General features: G+C 38.0%; 1 protein-coding gene across 8 annotated transcripts in view; it reads left to right on the forward strand.

The window, feature by feature from the left end:
- LOC117421282 (cationic amino acid transporter 2-like) overlaps window positions 1-27,561 on the forward strand; it is an 82,426-nt gene that overhangs the window by 43,475 nt on the left and 11,390 nt on the right. For 6 of the 8 annotated variants that reach the window (XM_059027008.1, XM_059027026.1, XM_059026998.1 and 3 more), the window contains 5 exons: window positions 16,734-17,125; window positions 17,737-17,892; window positions 18,527-18,692; window positions 19,068-19,204; window positions 20,166-20,388. In XM_059027008.1, coding sequence (XP_058882991.1) covers window positions 16,750-17,125; window positions 17,737-17,892; window positions 18,527-18,692; window positions 19,068-19,204; window positions 20,166-20,388 — 1,058 coding nt within the window. In that variant the 5' untranslated portion in view covers window positions 16,734-16,749. Of the gene's footprint in view, window positions 1-11,995; window positions 12,108-16,116; window positions 16,266-16,733; window positions 17,126-17,736; window positions 17,893-18,526; window positions 18,693-19,067; window positions 19,205-20,165; window positions 20,389-27,561 lie in introns of those variants that run through there. The other 2 variants (XM_059027002.1, XM_034035482.3) reach the window with 2 other exon arrangements.

Here is a 27,561-nt window from a genome sequence, read left to right on the forward strand (position 1 = left end):
ATATATATATATATATATATATATATATATATATAGCATTTAAATATTTTTTAAAAAAATGTAAATATGGTAAATAGCAAACTAGGTTAGCAACATTAAAATCGAAAGAAAAAAAAATATTACATTTTTTCCCCAGGGAAAGTTTGTCTTGAAATGCTTCTAAATAGTAAACATATCCACGTGATGTAAGCAATACAATACAGTACTGAGCTGATGTGTGATTTCAGGACTCGCTGGATTTTAACAGCGTCGTTTATTTTGTTTAAACAACAAAAATAAAATAAACAGTTTTAACAAACAAAAACACTTGCTTACAGAGCAAAATAAAGGTTTTAAATAAAACAAATCTCGAACACAGAAAAAAACATATAGGTCAGGCTGGGCAATCGTCTTCACTGTTGCTATATTTAATTTTATTTTTAAACTGCTCTTGCTACGTTCTCTCCTCCGAACAACCCACCCAGACTACAGAGCACAGCAAGCTTTTATGCAGGTGACCATCTCCCGATTAGCAACAAATTAATCACTTAATTCATTTACTAATAGCCACCTTCTACTCGAGGTTTTTTAACTACTACTGGCAGAGGATGAGCTGCCGACCTCACCTCTGCCAGAACACATTTAAACAATAACAAAACAAACGCACGGCCATCATATTTATAAATTCATATAAATAAATAATGTTACAGGCCCCAACCTTCACCCCCCAAAAGCTTTTCATAATCATACAGAAGCCCCTCGCTAAACCGGACATGTTTGTCCGACATAAGGAGGTGTCAGGTTTAAAAACAATATAATAAAATCGCACACACATACATTTACAGTTCTCGATATATTTTAAATATAAATTGTTGTGCTGAAATAACACTAATGTGTTTTGAGTACGCTAGATATTACATTATGTAAAAATATAAATCTGTACAGTAGTAAAATCAAATGAATACCTAGCACACTTTTTTTGTACTTTAACCTACTGGTAACACAAAATAAATCATGCTACTGCATTGAACACATTGGTGTACAATGTGAATTAAAGATTATTTTAAATTGAAACTAAATGATTTTATGTTTTTTTATTTTAATTATTATTATTTTTTAACTTGGTCTACTTAGTAGCCTAGACAATTAACACACAATAGATCATGGTCCTATACAGATGCTTAGAATGAGCTGGAGGGGTTAGTGACACATGTGTGCAGTCTATTGCTCCCAACACACTGGGAAAACCAGAAATGTCATAGAAATTAGTTTTCAAGGCTTGTAAGTACACCCTGACTTTAGTGAAAATTAGGTACTTGGGTGTTCGTCTCAAAAATACATTTGGCACAACTGGCAATGCACGAGAAAAAGCAGACTGGGAAATGCCAGCAACAATTGCGACTGTTTAAAACGTGCTTTCAAAAGTTATTAAGAAATTGATGCAATTGTAAGTGTTGCAATTGTCGGCAGCTTTAGTACATTTCATTACAGTATTTTTGATCCCTCATTTGCACTATCTCCACCCTCCACGCAACACTTTAGTACATCTACCCCTAAATGTCCCAGAGAGAAAGTATTTATTAAAATGTTACAGCAATGTGACCACATACTGATTGGTTTGTTAATGGCTAAGACAAGGTCCAGTAATTTAAATATAAGTCTGTGTTGAAAACACTGGAGTTATGGGAAAAGCTATATTTATTGTTCACTAATTGCTTCAGAAAAAGTTAAATTAAATGCACTTACCATAATCTGTGTATGTCTTTCATATATGAAAATATGAGATGAAGAGATGATAATAGATTTTATTAGATAACAGAACTGGATATTTCCATAAAGACCAGCATTTTTAGGTGCATCTTGCAGACCTTTTCACCACAAATGGAAAGTAAACACTACAGCTACAGAAGGGCAATGGTGCAAAACATATTATCTATTGACTGAGTAGAGGCCTGGACACTGCAATAGGAAGTGGAGAGTGGCTGTTTGGGAAACTGTACGGTAATTGTAATGTCATCATCTGTGTGCTTCTAGCCTGTGATATTAAAGCCAGTTGATCATTTTTAAGAAGCCCTATCAGTAAGGTGCTGTCCGAGGAAGTTGTATATGATCAGAGCATCTTCATGACATTAAGGACCTGTTCAATGGCATTGGTGTATGACTCATGCACACTAAACAGATAGCAGCCTGTTTTATAGTGTTAAAAGAGATACTGGTAATAAAAAGCCACATAGTAGAGTCTTAAAGCCGCTACACACCAAACGAGATGTGATTTTTTATCAGGCAACAAGATACTTTCACAGCGACATGACCATACACAACTGAAGCGTCACAGACATTATGTGACAGATTTGAAAACTGACAGATCTATAAAACTATTAAAAATTGCTATTGACAAAACTAGGATCAAGACTGGTACATATTCATCAACATGATATGGAAATTATGAGTGTCTTCTCTGACAGTATTTCACCATATATGGCAATAAATCATACATACCAGGCTTATCCAGTTCCTTTGAAATGGACGCCTGTATATTGTTTTTCAAATCTGTATCTTTTATAATTTCTTTTCTTCCGTCATTAGGATACTGCTTTACCTTGGTGGACACCGTGCATTGAAGCTGTTCTCTAATTTGATCAATTCTCAAGTATAGGTTCTATTCATGTTGTCGCATCGCTGCACATTTTCTCTTGTCACATCGCATCTGGTGTGTAGCTGGCTTCACATTGCATTCATACAAAGTGCCTGAGTTTTCTATTACAAGGACAATTGGGTTTAAGGACTTTACCAGTTAATGGTGCTGTGGAAGCAAAGCTAAAAACTGGGCATGTTGTGTTAAAAGCATGAATTTTGGTAAGATGGTTAAATAAGACATTTAGTTTATTTCGAGAAATGTGGCCTAAGCATTTTGTGACCTAGTTCTATATTGGGACATTTTTTATATAAGGAAAGTAGTCAGAAGTTTCTCTCCACAAAATCTGATATAATACCAGTTTCTCATAAACATTAAGTCTTCAAGAGCTTATATCTCATGAACATTTTCATGTGCTAACCTCACTTTGACCTGTGAGCTACCGTATTTGTTCGAGTAAAAGTCGACCCCCCCCCCCCCCCTCCCATTGTGAGGGCGAGATTTGGGTATAAATTATTTTTTTACCTAAATATATGTATTAGATATCCTGACGGTGTTTGAGCGGCAAATTAGCAAAAATAACAATTTTATAAGCACTTCTACCTTGAACTGCCAGACGCATCATTTTGACGCGTATTCCAATATAGTACATGTTGTTTTTTTTGTTTTGTTTTTTTTGTATAGCCTTGTGACCGGGTACTCCCTGCCCCTGTGCATGTTTTGTATTATTATTGTTTAAAATGCAGGACGGACAAAAAGCTGTCCGCCATCACTGTTATTGTTTTGTATTTTACTCGTGAGACTGCATGACTGTCAGCTAGTAATTATTTAATTAGCTGATAGTCACGCAGATTTATTAAACTCCTTCAAACTATGGCCAAGGGGTTAACAAGTTAATTAAGAGCCAGTTAATCCCTCGGCCATAATATAAAAGACTTGCAGCTTTGGCTGCACGGGGAGTGTGTACAGGCAGAACAAAACATGAGTTGTGAAAACTATTAATACAGGATATAACAATTGCTACGTATGCTGGTTTTGCAACCAGCATACTACTAGTTACTATTTGTGTTCCGTGTTTATTTAGTTTGGCTCAAGTGCCGTTTATTTTGAGTGTTTTGTGTTTAAATATTTTATTTGTAAATTAAACTCACTCATCAGTGCTTTCATTACCCCAGTCTTTTGTCTGTGTCCACTGTCTTCCGGGTCTGACGTCATCACACAAGCCATCCTGCCACAAGCCGATAATAGTATTATTTTAGTATGCAAGCCCCACCCCTACTTCCTTCCTAGCCCACATGGAAGTATGTATTTCAATGGAATGTGGGGAGTGGTGTTGTCTGGCAGTAATTCAATGAAACTGCGTCTGTGTTTTACGTGACAGCTCCTGGATGTAAACAAACCTGCGATTCATTTTTTTATATATAGACAATGTCACAGAATTGTTTTCACCAAATGTTGAGATGTTTGCATTTTGATTTGAGAGAAATTAGAAGCATTTGCTCTGGCAACAAGGGCAACAAAGATTTCCTGCTGTTTCCCACAGAAGCACTATGCTGCAGGGTAACGTTATTATTAATATTATGCCCCTCTATAGCATTCATGCTGTCGCCAGTCATCGCAATCAATAAATAAAGGCTTTTACTATAAATTATAGATCGGTTCATATGTTTGCTCGTGTATTAGTCGACCCCCCCAACTTCAGGATTGTGTTTTGGGTTTAAATTTCTCGACTTATATTCAAGCAAATACGGTAATATGGTCCATATTTGGTTTCTTTTGGATAGAGACCAGCTCTGTCACCTTTTGAAATATTGTCTTCACATTTAGTATGCAGCTGTCCATTACAGGTGATGTACAATAAACATATAACGTAACTCCCAGACATCTCAACAGTACAGACCACACTTTAAATTTACTCTGGATCCACAACATTGATCCAATTATATTTATATAAAAAATACTGAAATGTGTAACATTTGCTCATCGGTGCGCTTTCACAGCACAAGTTATTCGTATTATCTTAGCCGCAAGTTGATTTTTCTTTTTATTCAAAGTATTTCTTTCAAGCGGTATTAGAAAATTAATATTGAAAAAAGTTTGTCTGAAAAGCTGTCTGGCTTTGACTCACTTTGGGTAGCTTCCAATTACATGTAAGTGAATATTTTCACTGTCAAATGACATTTAAGTAAATTACATTTAAGAGGGGATCCCGAGTGGTGCATCCAGTAAAGGCGCTCCATGTGGAGTTGCAGGATGTGCCCTATAGCCTGGAGATCGCAGGTTCGAATCCAGGCTATGTCATTCACGACTGTGACTGCAGGTTCCTAGGGGGCAGCGCACAATTGGCCGAGCACCAAGCGCCACCAGGGAGGGAGGGAGGGCTTAGGTCGGCAGGGCAATTCACAGTTCACTGCGCACCAGTGACCCCTGTAGCTGATAGGGCACCTGCGGGTCTGCAGTGGAGCAATTTAGATCTGTGTTGTCCTCCGGCACTATGGATCTGGTGGCTTCACTGTGGATCCGCAGTGCGAAAAATGACAGCTTGGCAGGAACACGTTTCGGAGGACGCGTGTGGGCATTACAAATTGGGGAGAAAACCGGGGTAAAAACCATTGGCGATGACTAGGCTAAATTTTTATTTAAAAACAAACAAAATAAAACATTAGCTGGCATTTTGAGACATTTGCAGTAAATAAGTTACATATACGGTAATATAAAAAGTTAAATTCAAAATGTAATTATTGAAACATAGTTTGTGTTATAGTTGTATTACTGATTTATAATTGAGCTGCTGTGGCTTTAAGAGAGAGGTGCTATGTCCCGCAGTGCTTGCAGGGATGGTGGAGGAGTTATTGAAGTACAAGCGTGTAGTCAGTGCGTTACTTTGGCAGCTTGAAACTTTCAAGAATATCAGTTCATATTCCTGTCTATAATCGGAAAAGGCATAGTCAAGTTACTGTATATCTGGGTCTTCTTTTATTTTACAAAACTTTATTTTTTTCTTCCCTTCTTCCTACTCCCGACTCCCACCCTGGTATTGTTCTAGAGCTCAAAGCCACGAGCTTCACATGGCTGCTTTGGCAAGTATTCTTTTACGCTATTAGATGTGTCAGCATTCCTTTTTTTAAATCAGTCCTTGAATTGTGAAAGCTCTCCCTGAGGCCATTGTGTCTGTCAAGCCCCAAAGCTCACAATTCAACTTATTTTTTTTGGATGATACAGTCCTTAAGCTTGTTAGCTCAAAATATATTTATGTTCACATTTTCAGTCTTATTGTTGGGATTAACATTGATTTATAAAACGAATACATTTAATTATTTTCTGTTTTTCTAAACTAGCAGTCTTTGGGTCACTGTAACAACTTGAGTACATTTTCACAAATAATGCTGATGCTCATGTAAAAATTTTGGTGAAGTACAAAATAATTTTCTATGTTGGTTTGTCGTGTAACATAAATCTGGAAGTTGAATAGTAAATACCAAGCAGTCATATAAATACTGCCAGCTATAGCTTGAAATCTAAGTTTGACCTCGGTAGAATGGCAGCTCTGGTTATGGCCTGGGCGTAGACCCCTATGAAAACCAGCTGGATTGCAAGTTCCTAAGTTGTTCAATTTTACAGTAAACAAAACATTTAGTGGCCATAAGCTGTCATCTTTGTACCCTGTCTGCTTTTGGTGTTAATAACATACTGTAAACACTGATGATTGGCTCAAGGTGGGCACAAGGATAAGATTAAGGCTGAGGCGATGCATCGTATCGTTTGACAACTATCGATAGTCAAGCCTGTGCATCGTTTTTGTATAAAGGGTTTAAGTAATGAAAAGCTTTTATTTTTTATTAAATTTGGAATCGGACATTATTTTTTGCATTAAGCGCAGAGCTTCTTTGCTCCCCTCAGGTCTGACTTGCTGAATCTGCATGCGATTGAGCTCAACTTCCCCTCTGCTCCGCCTCCTGTGAGTGTTTACTGATGGGATTAGATCTGTGCAGGAGTTAAGAGCATGTGCTAGAATTACAAATAGTGTATTGACCGAGCTACAAGCCTTTCGATGTTTGACAGTTGTTTTCTAAATTAAGAAAGAAAAGTAAAGAAAGTAATGTTTGGGATACTCCAGTAACACAACTAATTTGCTTGACCATTTAATGAGACACAGAGGTCGCGCTAGCCTTTACAAATGGGCATCTGTAAAAAGCATACCATCTCAAAATCTGCGTTTTCAACCATAACATCTGCATTTTTACATATTGTATCAACATTACATTATTTTCCAGTGTAGCTATTCCAGATTAACAAAGTTAACATGCAAAACAGTACGCAGTATAAATAATGGTAGTAGAAACAGACATAAAGACAAGCTTACCATGAAACATTTTCTTTTGAACATCTCCTTTTCACAACGTTAAAATCAGAACATGTACCAATGTCTCTGCGGGTAGCTGTCAACATCATAACTATTTACAATTTTGTTGTTTTAAAAGTTCTTTTAAATTTTACTTTTAGCACCCAAGCCAAAAAATGACTTGTGCTCTTTCCAAATCAAAGTCTTTATAATTCTCAGGAGCTTCCATTTAAATTGTCGTGTGTTAGATGATTCTCATGTAAACGAGAGCGTTGCTGGTCTGCACTCTGTTCTGACAGCTAAAACCCCGTTCTGCTGGTACACAAGATACAGGTATCGTAATTGCAATTGCTGCAAGTTTTGAGAAAGCAGGAAAGATGTCAGAATAGTTCTCAATAAAACCTCTGCAGGCCTCATCCATGGTCTTAAAACCATGATTTCTGAGTTTGTGTTTTACTTATCCAAATTATTGGCTGAGAGTCAACAGGTAAAATGCTCTGATACAGATTAGTGAGTCGCTACAGGGACGTGCGCAGTATGGGATACCTCAGCGTGTTTTTTTTTTTTTTTTTTTTTTTTTAAGAGGATGCAGGGAGTAGTGGAACCATTTCTACATGTTTTATTGCATAAAACGACTTCGTAATATAAACAAAATTATTGGATAGAGATGAAAAAGTTGTCTTTTAGATCTGCGTTTTAGAAACACACTACTGTTATTGTTTGCATTTTATTAAAATGTCCTGCATAGTTTTTCTCTTGATTGATTGTTACTCTGACTGGTTATGGATTTAAACAACTTTTTTTTATTTTTTTTATTTTGCTTTGACATCCATCTGGTACAAATCAACACGAATAAGGTAATGGGTCCTCTCCTGTTCTCTCTCTACACCCGCTCCCTGGGCCCCCTCATCGCATCCTATGGTTTCTCATACGATTTCTATGCTGATGATGCTCAGATTTTCCTCTCCTTCCCCACCGCTGATTCCTCCATCCCCTTCTGTATCTCTACCTGTCTGTCTGCTATCTCCTCCTAGATGCACTCGCATCACCTCAAACTCAATCTCTCTAAATCTGACCTCCTTTTCTTTCCCTCCTCCTCCCCCTCCTCCCCCTCCTCTGATCTCTATTTCCGTTCCTCTGGAATCTACCACACTCTCTCCTCCTCAGCTAAGAACCTCGGAGTCACCCTGGACCCCTGCCTCTCTTATTCCCAGCACATCTCCATCCTGGCACGCACTTGCCGATTCTTCCTGAGCAACATACGAAGAATCCGACCCTTCCTCACCAACTACACCACCCAGCCAGGTAGTCCAGGCCCTGGTACTCTCCTGCCTAGACTACTGCAACTCCCTCCTGGCTGGCCTCCCTGCGTCCGCCACCGGTCCGCTCCAGCTCATCCAGAACTCCGCTGCTCGCCTGGTGTTCTCTCTGCCCCGCTTCTCCCAAGCAACTCCACTGCTCCGCTCACTCCACTGGCTCGTGATCACCGCTCGCATCCAGTTCAAAACTCTTGTACTAGCCTACAGATGCCTTGACCAGACTGCACCCAGCTACCTCCAGACCCGCATCCCTCCCTACACCCCGATTCGATCTCTCCGCTTCTCCTGCACTAGAAGACTGGCTCTACCTCCTCTATGCTCCCCTGCCTCCAGAGCCCACTCCTTCTCCACCCTCACCCCGCAGTGGTGGAATGACCTTCCTACAGATGTCAGGACTGCCCAGTCCCTGACCATCTTCCGGCGCCTCCTCAAGACTCACCTCTTCAGACAGCACCTATAGAAACTCCTCTTTTCCATCTGGACACTCTTCACTCTTCCTTAAATGCACTTTACTTGCTCTTATCTGGTCCGTATTTTACTGCATTTAACCCTGTACTTTAGAGTACTGTAATCTGTCAAGTGTCATTTAATCTGTAGTATTTTGTATTTAATTATATCCTGATGTAACTATCACTGACACTGTTATCTGCTCCATTATTGAATCGTATTTTGTCATATACTTGTACTTGCTAGAACCAAAGTGATTGTATTTTATCTTGCTCATAATTGTATTAATACTTGTACTGTGATTTTTTAAATGTATTTTTGTTTACGACTGTAAGTCGCCCTGGAATAAAGCGTCTGCGTACTCCACAACGCTTTCAAATTAGACTTTACATGTAGAATCTACACAAACTACTCCACATTGATGAAGTTAAAAAGTGCATATAGAATATAAATAAGTAAGATTTGCAGAGAAAAACAGATTAATCTCAGTTGTATAAGTATTCAACCCCTTTGCTACTGCAGCCCTAAATCAGCACAGGTGCAAATGATTTGTTTCAAAGGTCACAAAATTAGTGAAATGGTTTCAGCCTGTGTGTACTCAAAGTGGTTTAACTTGTAGATAATTTCCCTTGATATATAAAGACTTTCAAGCTGCAGCTTACATAGTGATCCAACAAAGCAACCATGAAGATCAAGGAGCTTTCGAAACAAGTCAGGGATAAAGTGGTAGAGAGGCACAAAGCAGGAGAAGGGTACAAGAAAATTTCAAAGGCGCTGATTATCCCTCTCAGCACAGTGAAGTCCATCATTAAGAAGTGGAAGATGCATCATAACACCCAGACACTACCCAGATCAGGTCACCCTCCCAAACTGAGCAGCCAAGCAAACAGGAAACTGGTTTGGGATGTCACTCTGAAGCCAACAATGACCTTGAGAGATCTGCAAAGTTCTGTGTCTGAGATGGGAGTCAGTGTTCACGCATCAACAATAAGCCTGTCACCTACACAAAGCTGGCTTGTATGGACAGGTGGCAAGAAAGAAGCCATTACTCAAAAAGCCTCATCTTAAAGCACGTATGGAAAAAGCATGTAGATGATACTGCAGACATGTGGGAAAAGGTTTTGTGGTCAGACAAGACAAAAATTGAACTTTTCGGTCTAAATTCCAAGCATTTCATCTGTCGCAAGCCCAACACTGCACATGACCCAGTCAACACCATCCCAACTGTCAAGCATGGGTGGTGGCAGCATCATGTTATGTGGATGCTTCTCTTCAGCAGGGACTAGGAAGCTTGTCAGGATAGAGAATGGATGGTGCAAAATACAGGTGAATCCTTGAGGAAAACCTGTTTGAGTCAGCCAAGACTCTGAAAATGGGGGTGGGGGTGGGGAGAATTCACATTTCAGCAGGACAAGAAGAGAATTAATGTTCTTGAGTGGCCCAGTCAAAGTCCTGACTTGAATCCAATCGAAAATTTATGGCGAGACTTGAAGATTGGAGTCCTTCGACGATCCCCAACAAACTTATCAGAACTGGAGCAATTTTCCCCGTGAAGAATGGGAAAACATGTCACCATCCTACTGTGCAAAGCTAGCAGAGACCTGTCCAAAAAGACTCATAGCAGTAATTGCTGCAAAAGGTGCTTCTACCAAGTACTGACTTAAGGGGTTGCAAGTTTTGCTGACATTTAACCTCCTCCTCATATAACAGTGTTCAGTTTAACCACTACAGCTTTGAATAAAAAAAAGTTTGTTTGAAAAACTGTGCATACATTATTTGTAATTTAACAAAATGTGAAAACTGAGCTGGAGCCTTATATAAGATGCTGCCTAAAAAGCTACAAGAGCCTTGTATTGACACAATGCATCCAAATTGCACTGTGTGGCGTATCTTCAACATATTATTATTATTTATTTCTTAGCAGACGCACTTATCCAGGGAGACTTACAATTGTTATAATATATCACATTATTTTTACGTACAATTACCCATTTATACAGTTTTTTTTTTTTTTTTTACTGGAGCAATCTAGGTAAAGTACCTTGCTCAAGGGTACAGCAGCAGTGTCCCCCACCTGGGATAGAACCCACGACCCTCCGGTCAAGAGTCCAGAGCCCTAACCACTACTCCACAGTAGTTATGTTTTTTGTTTTTTGCTTCTCAAAGATAGCTGGTGTTCATATGATTAATGATTCTTCCCCCTTTTTAACACCACTGATTTGAAGAGATGCATCTGCAAGATGTTTAATTGTTCTGTAGGGACACATGATAATTAACAATGTTCTCTAAAATTTCACGTATGGAAGTACACTTTGAATTGTTGCAACTATCCTGAGCAACAGCCGGCTGAACACCTACTACCAGCTCTCTATCAAAGTCTGTCTGATAAAAAGGCTATTATTGATCATGTAAGGGGCAGGGATTGTGATGTAAAGGGTTAAAATATATTCATATATTATCAGTCTGCAAGTGCAGGTAAATAAAAGGAAAGGATCTTGTAAAATTCTTTGGTTCTTGGAGCAATATAAAAGCTTTGTATTTGCAAAATGCAAACCTCGGTAATTATATATTACAGCGCAATAGGCCTTTAAGTAATAAGCATACCTTTTTTCTGTTTCATGTAGTTTCTGTCATTTTTGGTAACTTGGTGATCTGTCTAATGGAATATTGCGAAATGATCATCCCTGTTAAATTGTTAGCCTTTTGCCTCCTCATCTCCTCTCGACAAATCAGCTTCCGTGCATTTAGCTGCTCTACCAGCCTGCACTAGATAAACAGTGGTGTCTGCTCCAATATTTGTCGATGCCGGTTGCCTAACCATTTATCAGTGGTCAGTAAGCACTTTGGCAGCTGTGACTTTTTGTGCGTGTATGAGTGTGTCAGATATCAGTATATGTACAAGGCCACATTATTTGAGGCATGCTTCTTTTCAGTGTTGAGGGCCAGACTAAAGACTAAGCTTTTTTGGCACACTGTTGCCTCCCAGTGATAAATAATCAAAGCCAGGATACTGTGAACAGTCCTCACTGCCAGTATTGCAGCTGTCAATATCCTGCCTGTCCTTAAGCCTAGGGTATATAACATGTTACTGGGCTGAGAGAGAGACAGAGAGAGGGAATTGTGCTGGCTAGTATGAAGGGAGGATTAAAAATAGTGTTCTGTGTGTCAGCAGAAACTAGCTGGATGAAGTACTGAAGACGAGCCTTATTTTGGACAGAGAGTGACCCTGCTGCATGTCTGGGATAAATTTATGTTTTGTATATGTTACCATAGTGTCCTAGCAGTCTGTAAATTTGAGACACATACTGAGTCCAAGACACAAGGAAATCCCTATATGCACCACAGAAGATAATTGTCATTTTGTTACCAGTCATCAGCTTGTGTGGTAAGTACTATATTGTTTGTTGTATTATGTCGGTGTGTTTTTTCAGCATTAAGCTAACAGCATTAGCTTCACAAATATGCAGTATAATTTTGCTTTTGTCAAGGAAATAAACCATGTATTAATAGCATTGTATTATGCACCTATAACTTCATACAGTATTTTATTGTGTGTTCATTTAAAAATTATTTAACAGCTTTTTGCAGTGCTATATTTGTTGTAAAAGAAAAAAGTCATCGACTTGAATTAATTATTACTGTTGCCCCTCCAAACCAAGCCTTGTTATGTAAGAATTTTTAGACAGCAGTTGCACCGAACAAATAGTACCCTTGCACACATTGCTGGTTCTGATTTCTAAGAATATCAACTTCAGAGGATGAGTTTATAGAGGAACATGTTGCCAAATGAACAAACCTCTATCTCCTAAACTGATTCACTCTTTCTTTCTGTTACTGGATATGGGGAACAGAGGAGCAGTAAGAACATGCTATGGTCGTATTATATATATATATATATATATATATATATATATATATATATATATATATATATATATATATAATTTTTTTTTTATATATATAAATTTACAGAAATAGACTGGAACCCCTGCTTCTTTAAAAGTGATCTTTCAAAGTGGTTTATCGCACTCCAATATTCTCAGCTCATTAACAGCATTTACAAAATATTATGCTACTCAACAATTTTATAATTCAATCAAGTGATTTTTTAAACGGTTATAGAAAATGTAAACAGAAACGTATTGCACATTTATCAAATGATAAAACAAAGCTGTATCTGTTTATTTTATGTGAGATCTATACTAACATAATTTAAATGTACTGTATAAAATAGATCTTTTTTACCTTTTTTTGCTGTAGATAACTACCCCCTCCCCATACATCTTGGGAAGGTAGGCTAATACAAGTATATTTTAATGGAAAAAGCAATGTGTAACAAACTTTCAGAGTTACAGTACTATAAGGATACAGTTTTTGTTTAATACTGTAATTTTAGTGACGGTTGTATGAATGTAACTATATTTTTGTTTGAAGTCTGGGCTAGTCCAATTTAGGAATACAGAATGTATTTACAAATTTCCTCATAGAGTGATCACTATTATACAGAGTTTCTTTGACTGTATTACAGTACTCGCTTCAGGCATTGTATAACAAATGAGACTATAGCCGACATGGGAATCAAGCTTTTTGGCATATCAGATTAGTTTTATTTTGTAGGAGTTTATTTGAGTCTTTACATATTGTACAGTTGAGATTGTGCTGTAATAAAACTTGCCTGTGCATGTGTTATATTAGGGTTAGGGATTTAAGGACACATCCCAATATAGGTTTATAATTTACGTTCATAACATTTTGATCATATAGTGCATTTCATAACATACTGTGGGAGTTGTGACACTATGATATGCTATTCAATAGTTTTGTAGCTAAATATTGATGCCTTTAACGCTGTATTAATAACCTGAAAACATAACAAGTCAAAGCCTCATACTATATCTTAGAAATCCCTTGAGGTAATGACTTCATATGTGCAGGGTTACATGTATTTACAGTTGATACACAGCTGTATTCTCTTTTTTATTTGTATAGGTTATGAGAAGAAATTAACAATTTCACTGCTATGTTGTTTCAACCTCTGAGCAGATTAATGATGCATACATACATTTTACTTCACATTTACAAATGATTCAATCTGATATGACATTCCCCTTAGACTATGCATCTGGGAAAGGTTTTGTTTTTTACTCTGTTCAGTTTCGCATACAGTAAGAGATCTAAGTTTACAATGAATGCTTTATTTATAGCCTTAAAGGATAACATTTGTAGGTTCTTGTTGTACAATAGATGTTGTTGTTTTCCTATCCACAGCTAGAATGAAACCTATACAGCATTTATTACACATACTCATTACTGCTCATTGCTGGCAGTTCTGTGGGACTAATGTCTAACTGCTGTGTGGGAGAACATGACCATGTGGGAGGACCACATCAAGAATGTATTTGTTCCCCTGCTGGGGTGGTCTAAAGGGACTTGTTCTCATATAATTATTTTTGAATGAAAGCTAATGTTAAATGAAATGTTAACGGTGAGACTCATCTGCAAGAACTGCTGGGATAAGCTCAGGTCTTTCTTCTTGAGTCAACAGAGCAACAACTGTCTGAAGAAACTTAACTGAGCAGATGTGAAGTGCAACTTTGATTGTGTTGGTAATGGTAATGTGTTTAAGTACCAATGCTTGTTAACCCAATGTCCTAGTTTGTTGAGTTAAAGTGTTACAATTACTTTGAAATATTTTCGTTATATCATAGTATGCTTATCTTTTAATACCTGTTATGGTAAAGTGCCTGGATGCTAGCCAGAGGTCCATAAGTTCAACCCACTAACTGTTGAACTTTCATCAAAATACTGTAAAACCCTTTTAAACAAAAATGTACACCATTGCTTTTATCACCCAGCTTGTGAATTTCTGGTGTTTAACTTGGTTTGTATTTGTTTTTTCCTGTCGATTTTGAAGTCATGACTTCTAAAGTTTTTTGAGTTGTTTATTAACTATTCTGTTGTCATAAATTGCGTATTACTGTATATTTACTTCAGCAGCAAGACATTAGCTACCATGCTGGGAATGGACCAGTTTGTAGCATCTCCTCTCTTAGCCTATTCATTTAAATATTTTCCAAAGAAGTTATTTTATTGTCCTTTCTGACACAGTGAATCACCTTCAAATTTGTTTTGCGCATTAACTTGCAGATCTGCCATTTACCCACTGGCAAAACACTGCTTTGTCAAAGTTCATTTCTACCGCACACAATTTTCTAACTTCCAAAAGTATGGACATATTTTCAAGCACACTTTACGCACCATACATATGTTGCAATTTCTAAACAGACATGATGTAATCTACTGTAGTGGAAAGTGCAGTGTAGTATAATTTAGATGATTCAGAACAGTCACAATAGAATGTTGGCTTGTACAGTTTAGGGCATTATTCCTTGATCTAAGTTGAAGTTTTGCACAGTACAGTCATATATTTACTGTACAGCTGAAAGGTTTTTTATAATGAATGTTTTTACATGAACTAAATTGCAAACTAGTACTTTTTAAAACTTGTTTTCAGGTCTAAGCCAGCTTTACCGTTCATTTTCACCTGCTAACATTTAAAAATTCAGCATCCCACAGTGGGATTCCCACTGTCATGCTTACATTTTAAATTACATTTTCATTTCCTGTCTCTTCCTGTATTCTACTTTATCAGAATCAGACTGATCTCATGATTGTTCAGATTGTTTCATGCCCCACTAGAGAACGCACACTAGAGGTCAGTTCATTAAATTGCAGAAAGCACATGCTACATCCAGGAGTGTGTTTTGTCTCTCTACCCCACTGGCTTTGACCTGCTTTGTTTATTGCTTATCCTTTATACATATTTTGAGTGTTCATGTTAGCAATTACAACTGTAAAATAAATAACCCACAAGTTTTACTATGCCAGTCAATGAAGTATCATTCCAGTACTAGACTACTCAAAATGTGTTATGCAAGAGTACTCAAATATATATATATAAAATTCCCCAAAATTATTCAAATCACACATACACACTTGAGACCTGCTTGCTAAGTGTTTGTTGCTGTATAAGCCAAATAGCATGCTCAATTCTTAGTAGCTCATATTGTTTAAGCTTTAGAAAGAGAAGTCACAGTTAAAAGTATTCCAGTAAGAATCCAGGATACATGGTTATAAGGTATAAGATGTGATACTGGAATATATAAAATACTGTACCTACATTATAGGTCAGTGATGCTAATCATTGTGCTTGTATTGCCCCAGCAAGTTTAATAGGGTCTTATGGAAAATATGTGATTTCTAACTGAAATATTAGCCCACCATGTGTTGCAAGTTTCTCATGCTAAAGCAGCCCATTGCAGTTTCCCCTCAGTGTCCAATCACCTTCACTGCTACTCCTCCACCCCCATTATGAAAATAACATCAAGCACAGAACCCACACGGCACGCTGCTCTCCCTCTACTACCAGCATTTCTGAATAGGTGATCTTCAGAGACCTGAATTTACTTAAGGACACTGCTTCATGCAAATGCATAAATAAATATGTGCATACAATAGATAGAGATCGTCTATTAGCTTAAAGGTACTGTAGATATTTGACATTTCTCTGAAGTTATTCAGTAGTTTACAGTGCATGGGTGTGTTGTAACAGTATTTTTGATGCATGGTCAAATGTTTTTCAGTACATTTTATTCTGTTGAACTGCAGAAACTCTTTAGAAGGTTCACCAGTGTAATGTTAATTCAACAAAACATAGAAAATGTTTTTATATAATAGTATAGTTTTTAATTTCTGTTTTTTCAGCAGAATACTAGATACAGTATACTGTTGTCCAAGGTCAACAAGCAGGCAGTGTGCCCTGGTGGGTTGAACAGAGAACTGAAAGAAACTTAACAGACTCGGATTTTCTTTTTACCTTGTGGTTAAATGCCTCACCAAGTTGTAAAACTGGCTGCAATTAAATGCCCCTGAAAAACAGACAGACCTAGGTGTGTCATTTCAGTCAAGCAAAGGCCATTTGAAATAAGAGCAATCTTTTTTTTCATTACAGATTTTTGTAACCCAAGATGTTACGCTGTAGGTCTGTGCTGTCATTTGCACAATGTTTGTTTCGGAGGAAGGTTGTGGAAATGGACAGTCTGGAGGATTCCAAGCTGTGCCGCTGCCTGTCCACGGTCGACCTGATCGCCCTGGGTGTGGGGAGCACCCTGGGGGCGGGGGTGTACGTGCTGGCTGGTGAAGTGGCCAAGGGGAACTCGGGGCCCAGCATCATCGTCTCCTTCCTGATCGCTGCGCTGGCCTCAGTCATGGCAGGACTCTGTTACGCAGAGTTTGGTGCCCGTGTGCCAAAAACAGGCTCTGCATACCTCTACAGTTATGTAACTGTTGGGGAGCTGTGGGCTTTCATCACCGGGTGGAACTTAATCCTGTCATATGTGATAGGTAAGGTCTTAGGGCAGAGTTCTGGTCGTAATTGGTTAGGAGGGGTGGTGGAAACTGAAATAGGATCATGGGTCCCTGGCGTTAATATCTTGGTTTCTAGTGAAATACATTTGGTGGTCTCAGCAGTAGCAGTCATAGTAGTTTACAAAATAACCACACCATTTCAACAGTGTTGTGCAATACAATTAGATTTTGTCACACATAATATGCTGCATAAGTTTCATCATGGCAAATCAGCTAAAGTTAGGTGACATATTGATGTTATCTGGCACTATGACATTTTGACTTTCCACTTAAAACAAGATAATATACAGTTTTATTTTTAAGCAAAATTATACAGTAAAATAATGTATGTCTCTACAAGCCCACAACAAAAGAAATAGCATTGAAAACCCATGTAATTTTCACTTTTGCTATAGCATTCATACTATGGCGGTACCTTGCAGGTGTGGGGCTGCTAGGAAAGGGAGTTTATTCAGTGGGTCATTTGGAAAGAGGGGCTTAGCAACAGCTCATTAGCATTCATCTCCTGCTGTTCATTAGCTGACAAATTTAGCGGGATTCTGACTGGTTTGGAAATTGACTGAATAATTTCTTGTTTTATTTCAAAGGTACTTCAAGTGTAGCGAGAGCTTGGAGTGGAACTTTTGATGAACTCCTGGGTAAACAAATTGGTCGGTTCTTTAGCACCTACTTCCGAATGAGCTCTCCTGGGCTAGCTGAATATCCAGATTTCTTCGCAGTGTGTCTGATACTGATAATATCAGGTAAGAAAAAATGCATTATTTTTTCTTTTAAAATTTGTACAACACCAGCATATATACACCAGGGTAGAACAACTTATACTAACGTTGCCCAGTGGAAATCGCTTCACCCACACCTGTGAATCTTATCTACAAGTGAAAGGTCTGGAAAGCAGTAGTACAGAATATAAATATATTTTTGTTAATGTTATTTGGAATCTAGTTTTTAGAGTAGAAGACAACAGGTAATTAATAGGCATTATGCCAATGAACTTACAATTAGAAGAATAATTCCTTCACCACAGGCCTTTTTAGACTGCTTTGATTACTGAGGCAAGCTGCTTTTAGTTACTTGTTTATACTGTATGTAAAAGCCTACAGTGTTGTTTCAGCCATAAGAGCCCAAAGCTAAAGTCCAAATGTAATCCTTTACCAGAAACTATTAAGTTACTTTTCACAGTTGTATGGCAAAACTACACAATTATCATAAACTCACCTGACAGCTCCATCAATCTAGATTCAAAAGCTGCTATGCATCCCAGTCAAATGGGGCTGTAGTTGGGATAAAGTTTATGGTTTGTAGTATCTTGTACTATTAAATAACGTAAAATATTATTTTAATGTATAATATTATTTTTCTTGTTTCAATCTTCTGAAGGTCTGCTGTCTTTTGGTGTGAAGGAGTCTGCTTGGGTCAACAAAGTATTCACAGCTGTCAACGTGCTAGTTCTTATGTTTGTCATTATCGCTGGCTTTGTGAAAGGAGATACAGAGAACTGGAAAATAACAGAAGATGCTCTCATCAATTTTACTGCAGTGACAAGGTACTGTGACATGATATCTGTAAATAACATTCTAGGTGCATGCAGTGAATCTAATGTACACCAGCTTGCAGGACCTAAACAGTGTGCAGATTCATAGGTCTACAAATCTTTATACCTACTGTACTGTATAGATATTTGCATCAGTACAATATACATATGTTACAGACTACTACTAATGTTACCTTACTAAAGTAGGTACCAAAACATAAATATGAAATAAAACAGAATAATCAATCAATTATTAATCACAAACTGTATTTTTTTCATTTGTAAAACCCTAATAAACAGTATATTTTAATATGAAAGTGTGATGGTATTTTTTTTTTACTGTTTAATAATACTCAGGACTTGTGCATTTCAATTCTGTTCTCTTAGGAACCTGTCGTTGGCAGGTAATGTCACCAGTGCATATGGTGTTGGTGGTTTCATGCCCTTTGGTTTTGAAGGAACGCTGGCTGGAGCTGCTACCTGCTTCTATGCGTTTGTTGGGTTTGACTGCATCGCAACAACAGGTCAGTTCTGTGAAAGGGAGAGCTATGATAACAGGCTGAACACCAACAAGTACATCTGTGACTCTAAGAATATACTGCGCAGTGTGTGTCTCCACACAACTGTAGAAATAGCTTGATTTTCTATTTCCATGTTGATTTATAAACATACAAGCCATGTAAATATGTTTGAAATGTCTGTTTGATAAAAACAAAAAATCTAAAGCTTATCATTTAAAGTGCTGGCAGATAGGCGTTTGCACAGTAGGACGCATTCACTTTTAATTTACAGCCTGCCCACTGCATGTTTTACACTGCTTTTGTACTGCAGAAATTGAAGGCTAACATTAGCTGTGTGTGAGATGTTGCTAAGTGCAGAATGGTGTCTGTGTTTACCTTCAACTTGCTGCACTCCACTGGCTTTGTAAAGCACTTTGAGATGCCGTAGCTCTATGTAAAAGTAATATTTTACTTAATAAGTAGGGAATTATAAAATATAACGCTGGGTATTGTTCTAGCTGCTTAAACTGTTTATTCAAATGTGTGTACTGCTAACATAAAAAGTGTACTACAACCTTGAGTCTTGTAGTCCTACTGGTTAGAGACAACACAATGGAAAGACCCATAGATAGGGTTTTTCTTATTTATATTGTACTGGATATTTGTTTTTCTCGGAACTGAAACTTTGATCTGATTTTTAATATGTAATGTACTTTTCTGTGTGTGATTTTGCCAACGTGATGTTTCATCCTCCTTAGTCCCTTTATCTACTTAAATGGATTTTGCTATTTTTATTATAAATCATACAGTAGGTTTTTTGGTGCTGGGACCTGGGACCTAGAATCTAGGCGAAGGCAGGACTCATTCTAGGTTTCCTCAGCACCAACAAAACAAAAACAAACAAATCCATTAAAATATGGGGCCTGAGGAGGTTATAAGTTGAAGTGGATAATGTGCTTAAGTTCCTCCCATGGTATAATTTCAGGTGAAGAGGTGAAGAACCCTCAAAAAGCGATTCCTATTGGGATTGTCACCTCCCTACTAGTCTGCTTTCTGGCCTACTTTGGGGTTTCTGCAGCACTGACCCTTATGATGCCATACTACCTCCTGGATGAGAAGAGCCCTCTCCCTGTTGCTTTCGAGTATGTTGGCTGGGGTCCTGCAAAGTTTGTGGTGGCAGTGGGATCCCTCTGTGCTTTATCAACCAGGTGAGGAAATCACTTGCACTTCTTACTGGATTCATACCTATTGTATCTGTAAGCATCATAGAGTTGGGGGAATGTCCTTTTTTATGGTTAATGTGCTTTGTGACATGTTGGAACACAATCTTTATGGGGGTTGTGACAATTTGTGGAACTTGTATTGTGATTTTAAAATGAGATTTTAAAAACAAACATTAAGAAGATTGTAGCTACTTCAAAAACATAACATTTCACCATAAATAATACCAAGGTAACAGTCTTTGTTATCCAAGTTTGGCCATTACAAGTTCTACTATTACTGTTCAAGCCTTTTGGTGCGATAAAGAAAAAAAAAAAAAAAAACAATTGGATATGTTTTCATTTTAATTTAATCTGCAGTTAATGCTATATATCAGAGGTGACCAAACCGTGGCTTCCGGGCAGTTCAAGTGCGGTTCCTGGTGAAATGCTGGGTGACTCGCACTGTGCAGCTCGAATGAACTGAAGAAAAAATAATAAACAAAAAAATGAAGAAAGTACAAATAAACACAAGTTTATTATTTGTGTTCTCTGTATTCATTTGTGTTAATTATTCTTTCTTCTCTCCTGTTCTCTCTCTTCTGTTTCTTTGAGCCTGCATGTTCACTGCACATTTCGTCACTTGATGACCTTCGACACCGCGCGCTTGTGCATGCGTATTTTATCGCCTCAATTGAAAACCGGATGTGCAATTGAAAGTCAGTTTCATAATTTCGAATTAAGTGTTTGTTTGTTTCCTGGAGACAATGGCATTGAGCAAACTCTCCATGAGTAATAAACAGACATATGAGGCTTTAAGCCAGAATGGGAAGAAGACTTTGCTTTCACTGAAACAGTGGTAAACCTCTTTGTCTTATCTGCAACAAATCGCTTACACACTGCAGTCTGTACAAGGCGAGTAGCCGCAAACGTCATTTTAAAAACAAATCTCTTAAAAGCACGCCTCAGCAGTCTAAAATGTATGTATATTATATTTACATATCTTATGTCTCGTCATGAGCAGGTACTGTAATCCCTTTCAAAATAAATACAGTGCATTTGTCATCCACAAAGCTCTCAAAAGTATTTAATACACGCAGCAGTCATACAAAAAAAAAATGCTTTTTTTTAAACCCAGATTCAGATCTTCAAGGGCAGGGTTTGTCAAAAAAGAATCCTTACAAAAATGTGTCTTTTTATGTGGTGTTTTTGGTGAAATCAGATCAGTTATCGTATTTTGCTTCATAATAACTGACTATTTTATTTAAAGTGCATAATACATACAGTATAAAAAGAAATAATGGAAAAACACCACAGTGTCACATTTAAAGTTCAATACAGTACAATAAAAATGACACAGAAACTGAGTAGGCTCTGCAACGTTCTATCCCATGTTCTTGTGTATTTTGCTTCCATTAAGATTCTGTGTTTGAGAGAAAAAAAAAAAAAGTAAAACAATGCTTGTATTTAAAATGTTTTTCTCTCACAAACATTTCATGTTTCACAGTTCGTGTCTTGCGGCTCTCGACCGTATGGAAATTTGGGTCAGGAAGTTTGGCCACCCCTGCTATATATAATAAAGTTAGAATACTAGTAACAAAAGGTTTATCTGAGGATAAAACTGTATTTCAGACTTTAAACAAGAGGTTTCTTATTGTTCCATAAACATTTGATGTCAACTAAATGTTTAGTTCTGTACTGTTATGTTTCAATGATTGGTCACCCTCAGTGCAAATAAATGTACGTACTGTATCTGTACATTTATATACTGGGCTAATTTCAAAGTCTGCGCATGATGCATGCTAGACATGTTTGGTGTTAGTTTGCCAGGTACATATTTATTTATTTATTTATTTATTTATTAACTAACAAAAATTTGATAGGAGGAAATAGAAAAATACAGCAGTTCTGGCTTGCTTGAATGTTTACGGAAAAGGTAATGCTACTGCTTTCAACTGGTTTGGGGCTTGCACATTTGTTTTTCTTTGGCTACATATTTGTAACACTATTTTTATATATATAAAAAATTGTTAGTAATTGAAATCTAATTATGTATGAATTCCTAATACAACCCTTTCAAGGACGACATGTAACCATTACCGTATGGGTATTTACCTCATAAAGACCCGGCACCTGAATATTGTATACCAAAGCTGCTCAGCGAGCCTGTGACACAGTCATGGCCCACCTCCGAGGGCACAAAAGGACTGCGCTCACAGATCTCAGCACCATTTTTCCTTTGAAAACAGACCTGATTGGAGAGCCTTGTTCAGATAAGTACATTGTTGCTTCTATCTGTATATATTTCACATTTATTTTGCTTTTACACAAATTGTCTGTGATATTAAAATAATTGCTGTAATAGTTTTTACTAATTACGCATAATTTGTGCACTACACCCTGTTGTTTGTTACATCCCACTCCGGCCTTGCGCCCCGTGTTAAGCCAGTGTCATGAGTTGCTTCTTCCCAGGGATCCAGCAACTCTGCTGACTTTGTGCTCTCCCCCAAGGCTGCATAGCTCCGGCTGGAGCATATTTTAATTCTCGTTTTTGCTTTTTAGCACCATACGAGACGTTTTATATTATTGATGTAATTGTTTAATTACTGGTTTTTATTGAGAAAGTATTTTCTCTTTGTGTGTTTTCTGTTCTTTTACAGATTCTAGGCGCAGGCCTGTCTGCAACGTGGTGCTGCGAGCACACATGCAGCAAGAGCAGCTGCTGGGCTCAGCAGCACTGCGCAGGACTCATACTTGCTTTGGTTGTTGTTGCTTTAAGCAATTTCAACCACAGTATCTTGATGCAGTTTTGGTGACAGCTTTTTAGCATCACCATTGCGAAAGCTGTTAGTCCATTCTAACAAGCAGTCTTCCCTCAGTCTTGTGTGTGGTACTGACTGAGTGGTTTTGCCCGTGGCTCTTACAGGTGGGCATCCCTGTAAGATGCCACCCATGATGACTGCGAACCAGTGGACCCGTACCGAACCAGTACCAATGTCACCGACCCTCTCCCGACTGGGTACCGATACCAAATCAGGACCAAGGTTACCATCCCGGACCGACCAGGTTCCGACGCGGTGCTAAAGTCACCAAACCGACCTGGTACCAGTCCGGTTTTCGACATGGTACTGTACCGTACTGTACCGACCCGGTGCTAAAGCCATCTACCCAGTGCTGCAGTCCAATACCGACCTGGTGCAAAAACCACTAAACTGGTAACGAACCAACCTAGTGCCAACCAGGTTCCGAACCAGTACTGCACTGGTCCTGAACCAGTACCGACCCGGTGTCAAATACACCAAACCAGTACCAAACCGATCCGGTTCTAGTCTGTTACCAACCGGAGCTCAAGTCACCAGTCTGGTACCAAACCGGTCCCGCTCGGGTTTTGACGCGCCCGGTCGATATCTGTAAGCAGATTGAGGCAGCACCTGCACAACTATATCTGTACACTACATTGCTTTCTCCTTGCATCGTGCCCAGGTTCTATCCCTGTGAGACATGCAAGGTCAGTCTGCCTTTTGAAGATAAGCATGGCAGGTGCTCTTCCTGCCTGGGGCCAGAGCATGCCAAGAGGCGTTTTTCCATCCAACTTTTAAGCTCGATAAAACTTAGGTGAAAAAGAAAATATATGCGACAAACGCTATGGAAAACGGTTTAAGTCGACTTTTAAGGCATTTTTATTCGTATGACAAGCTTGCTCGCTAGAGGTGTGTGGCAATGTGCCCCGCCCCTGTGTGCATTTCTGTATTGTATGTTGCGTGTGGTGTGTTAATGTTGGTGTATAGAGATGGGTGCACGGGATATAAATGGGTGTGTGCAGCACGAGTTATTTAAAATGTATTAATTGTATTTAGGCACGGGATTGCACATCACTTCACGTGCATTTAAAGTATATAATATGTGAGCACAAGGTTGCACATAATTAATTCACGTGCTGGGATTCAAGTGAATAATTAATTAGTAATTGAATCCCAGCACAACAGTATATATAGATGCACATTTTACTCACTCGGGGTTGGGTGTTCGGTGAGTAGTGAACGGGAGAGAGAGGAGGAGAACTAAAGAGAAATAAATTAATAACAATTGCTATCACGTGCTGGTAGGACCAGCACGATACTTGTTTGTTTATTTTTACTCACCGTGTTTGTGTGACTGTCCATCCACCGTTTGTTAATGTTAGTCCGTTTTGTTTGCCTATTTATTTTGGCCGCAAGTGTCCTGTGTTTTGTGTTTGTTGAAACCTTTTATTTTCCCGTAAATAATAAACCGGCTCAAGCAAACGCCTTCATCATTTCATTTCATCTGTCTGTGTGTTATTCATTTCCTGGATCTGACGGCACCACTCAGCCAGCCATGTGACAAGGTGGTTTTATTTTTTACTCACAGTGACATTTTATTTGACACTTGCATGTAAACCGTAACGAGCGTGTTTCTGGTCCTAGCGCCTCCTCACCATTCCAGTGACGTCAAATTATTTAATGCGCGTGCTCTGATGATAAAAATAAGTTGGCAGACATGGAGCAAATAAGAAACAATTATTTTTACAATTACTGAACAAATATGACGATGTCTCTAAACTTGATCTGTTTACGTTTTAGTTCAAAGTTTCTACCCATTGATAAAAAAAATATATATATATATATATATCAATAAAACCGCTGTTTTAGCACTAATCTATATATATATATATATATATAATATATATATATATATATATTTATTTATTTATTTATTATTATTTTTTTAATGTTAAAGAAATTGACCTTTTTAGACTACTGATACATAAATGGTAGAAACTTAATTTCCTAGTGTGTGGGTTGTTTGAATGTGTATTATGTTATTAAACTGTACTTTTGAAATCATGAATTTGTTTTCTACGAACACGTAATCTGCTCTCTGACTATTTTAGGGAATCCCTCCGAATCATATTATACCTTAATTCAAATCATGTGATGAATACTATCCATATATGGACTGTATCAGGGGGTTCCCCAAATATAAACCAATCAGAAGTATTAGTTTCTGGTTTTTTTTATCGTGTCACTGCCAAAAATGCGCTGATTTGCCTGAAAGTCACACAAGCAAATCTTATTGAATGTGTCACCTTTTGCTAAAGATATTAATTTAAAATAAATCAGTAAACAACCCCCCGCCACCCCGACTGCAATTTGTAAATGAGAGCACTGTCAGTATTAATTTGGATCATTTCAGATGTACGCAATAATAACACAAACTGAGAAATAATGTCGGCATTTGTTAATCTTTTTATTCTTTATTCAGTAATTATTTTCTCCCGTTTTAAAAGTGGGCTTTGATTGGCTGATTTGGCACCATTAGTCTCCTCAAGTCTTCACTGATGCGCCATAAACCTAGTCTCCTGAAACCAAGTTCCAAGCAACAAAGTGGCTCTGTGTTCCCTCAGCTTTAAAATTTAAGTTAAACAAACTGAATGTTTAATTGACGTTTTTCTTAAAAGCGTACATTTTATATATATATATATATATATATATATATATATAAAATATTCTGCTTATGCAGTTTAGTAGTATGCATCCTAGTAGCCTACACTGTGCTACACAAAATTGGAAGACTTCTAACAAAAGAGCAGAAATAGGATAAGCAACCTTTAAACTAGTGGAAAACATTGTGAAAACAATGCTGCAGGTTTTATACCCTCTTTGTAAGCACCTTTTACACATGCAACACTTATTTACATAATTTTTCACACTCACTGCAGGTTCAGTTTTCCCATACGGGATGTACATTTTATTGTTGGTTTTGTGAACTGCATATGTGGAACAGGGCCCAGGTTATTTTTTTTTTTTTTTTTTTTTTTTAAGAGCTAAACTCAGTAGAATCATTTAGCGAGTATATTTCTTGTGAATAACCTGAAAACGTAGTGACACATGCAAATTAGGCTATGACATCACAAAACGTCACAGGGAATTCACAGTGCCGAGAAAAAGGTTGTGAACCCCTTAGGATTTTCACATATTTCAAACCTAAAATGTTATTAGATCTAAGTCCTAATAATAGATAAAGATAACCTGATTAAACAAATGACACAAAAACATGATACTTTTTCAACATTTATTTATCCACAAATGATTCAACATTCAATGTCCATGTGTGAAAAAGTATGTGACCCTTTAGATTCAGTAACTGGTGTCACCCCCTTGAGCAGCAATGACTTCAACTAAGTGTTTCCTGTAACTGTTGGTCAGTCTCTCGCATCGGTTTTGAGGAATTTTGGCCCATTCCTCCTTACAGAACTTCTTCAACTCGGTGACATTTGAGGGCTTCCTTGCATGGACAGCTCGCTTCAGGTCCTGCCACAGCATTTCGATGGGGTTTAGGTCTGGACTTTGACTGGGCCATTCTAAAATGCGGAATTTCTTCTTCTGCAGCCATTCTTTTGTAGATCTGCTTGTATGTTTAGGATCATTGTCTTGCTGCGTGACCCACTTACGGTTCAGTTTCAGCTCACGGATGGATGGCCTGACATTCTCCTCTAGAATCTTCTGATACAATGCAGAATTCATGGTTGTGTCAATGATGGCAAGCCATCCAGGTCCTGAGGCAGCAAAGCAGCCCCAAACCATCACACTCCCACCACTATGCTTGACAGTTGGGATGAGGTTCTTGTGTTCAAACGCAGTGTTTGGTTTTTGCTAAACATAACGTTTCTCATTGAGGCCAAAAAGTTCTACCTTTGACTCGTCTATCCAGAGAACATTGTTCCAGAAATCTTGTGGCTCATCTATGTGCTCTTTGGCGAACTTCAGACAGACAGCAATGTTCTTTTTAGAGAGCAGTGGTTTCCTCCTGGCTACCCTTCCATGAACACCATTCTTGTTCAGTCTTTTTCTGATAGTTGAGTCACGAACACTCACATTAGCCAAGGCGAGAGTGGTCTGCAGATCCTTGGATGTTACTCTGGGGTTCTTTGTGACTTCCTTGATGATTTTCCGGTTTGTTCTTGGAGAGATTTTGGTAGGACGACCGCTCCTGGGTAGTGACTGTGGTCTTGAACTTTCTCCATTTGTAGACTATCTGTCTGACAGTGGATTGGTGGAGCCCCAAATCCTTAGAAATGGTTTTGTAACCCTTTCTAGACTGATGAGCATCAATAACTGTCCTCAGAGATTTATTTTGATCGTGTCATGACATGTTTCCACA

The sequence above is a fragment of the Acipenser ruthenus genome, chromosome 1, assembly GCF_902713425.1.
Source record: "Acipenser ruthenus chromosome 1, fAciRut3.2 maternal haplotype, whole genome shotgun sequence".
Taxonomy (NCBI): domain Eukaryota; kingdom Metazoa; phylum Chordata; class Actinopteri; order Acipenseriformes; family Acipenseridae; genus Acipenser; species Acipenser ruthenus.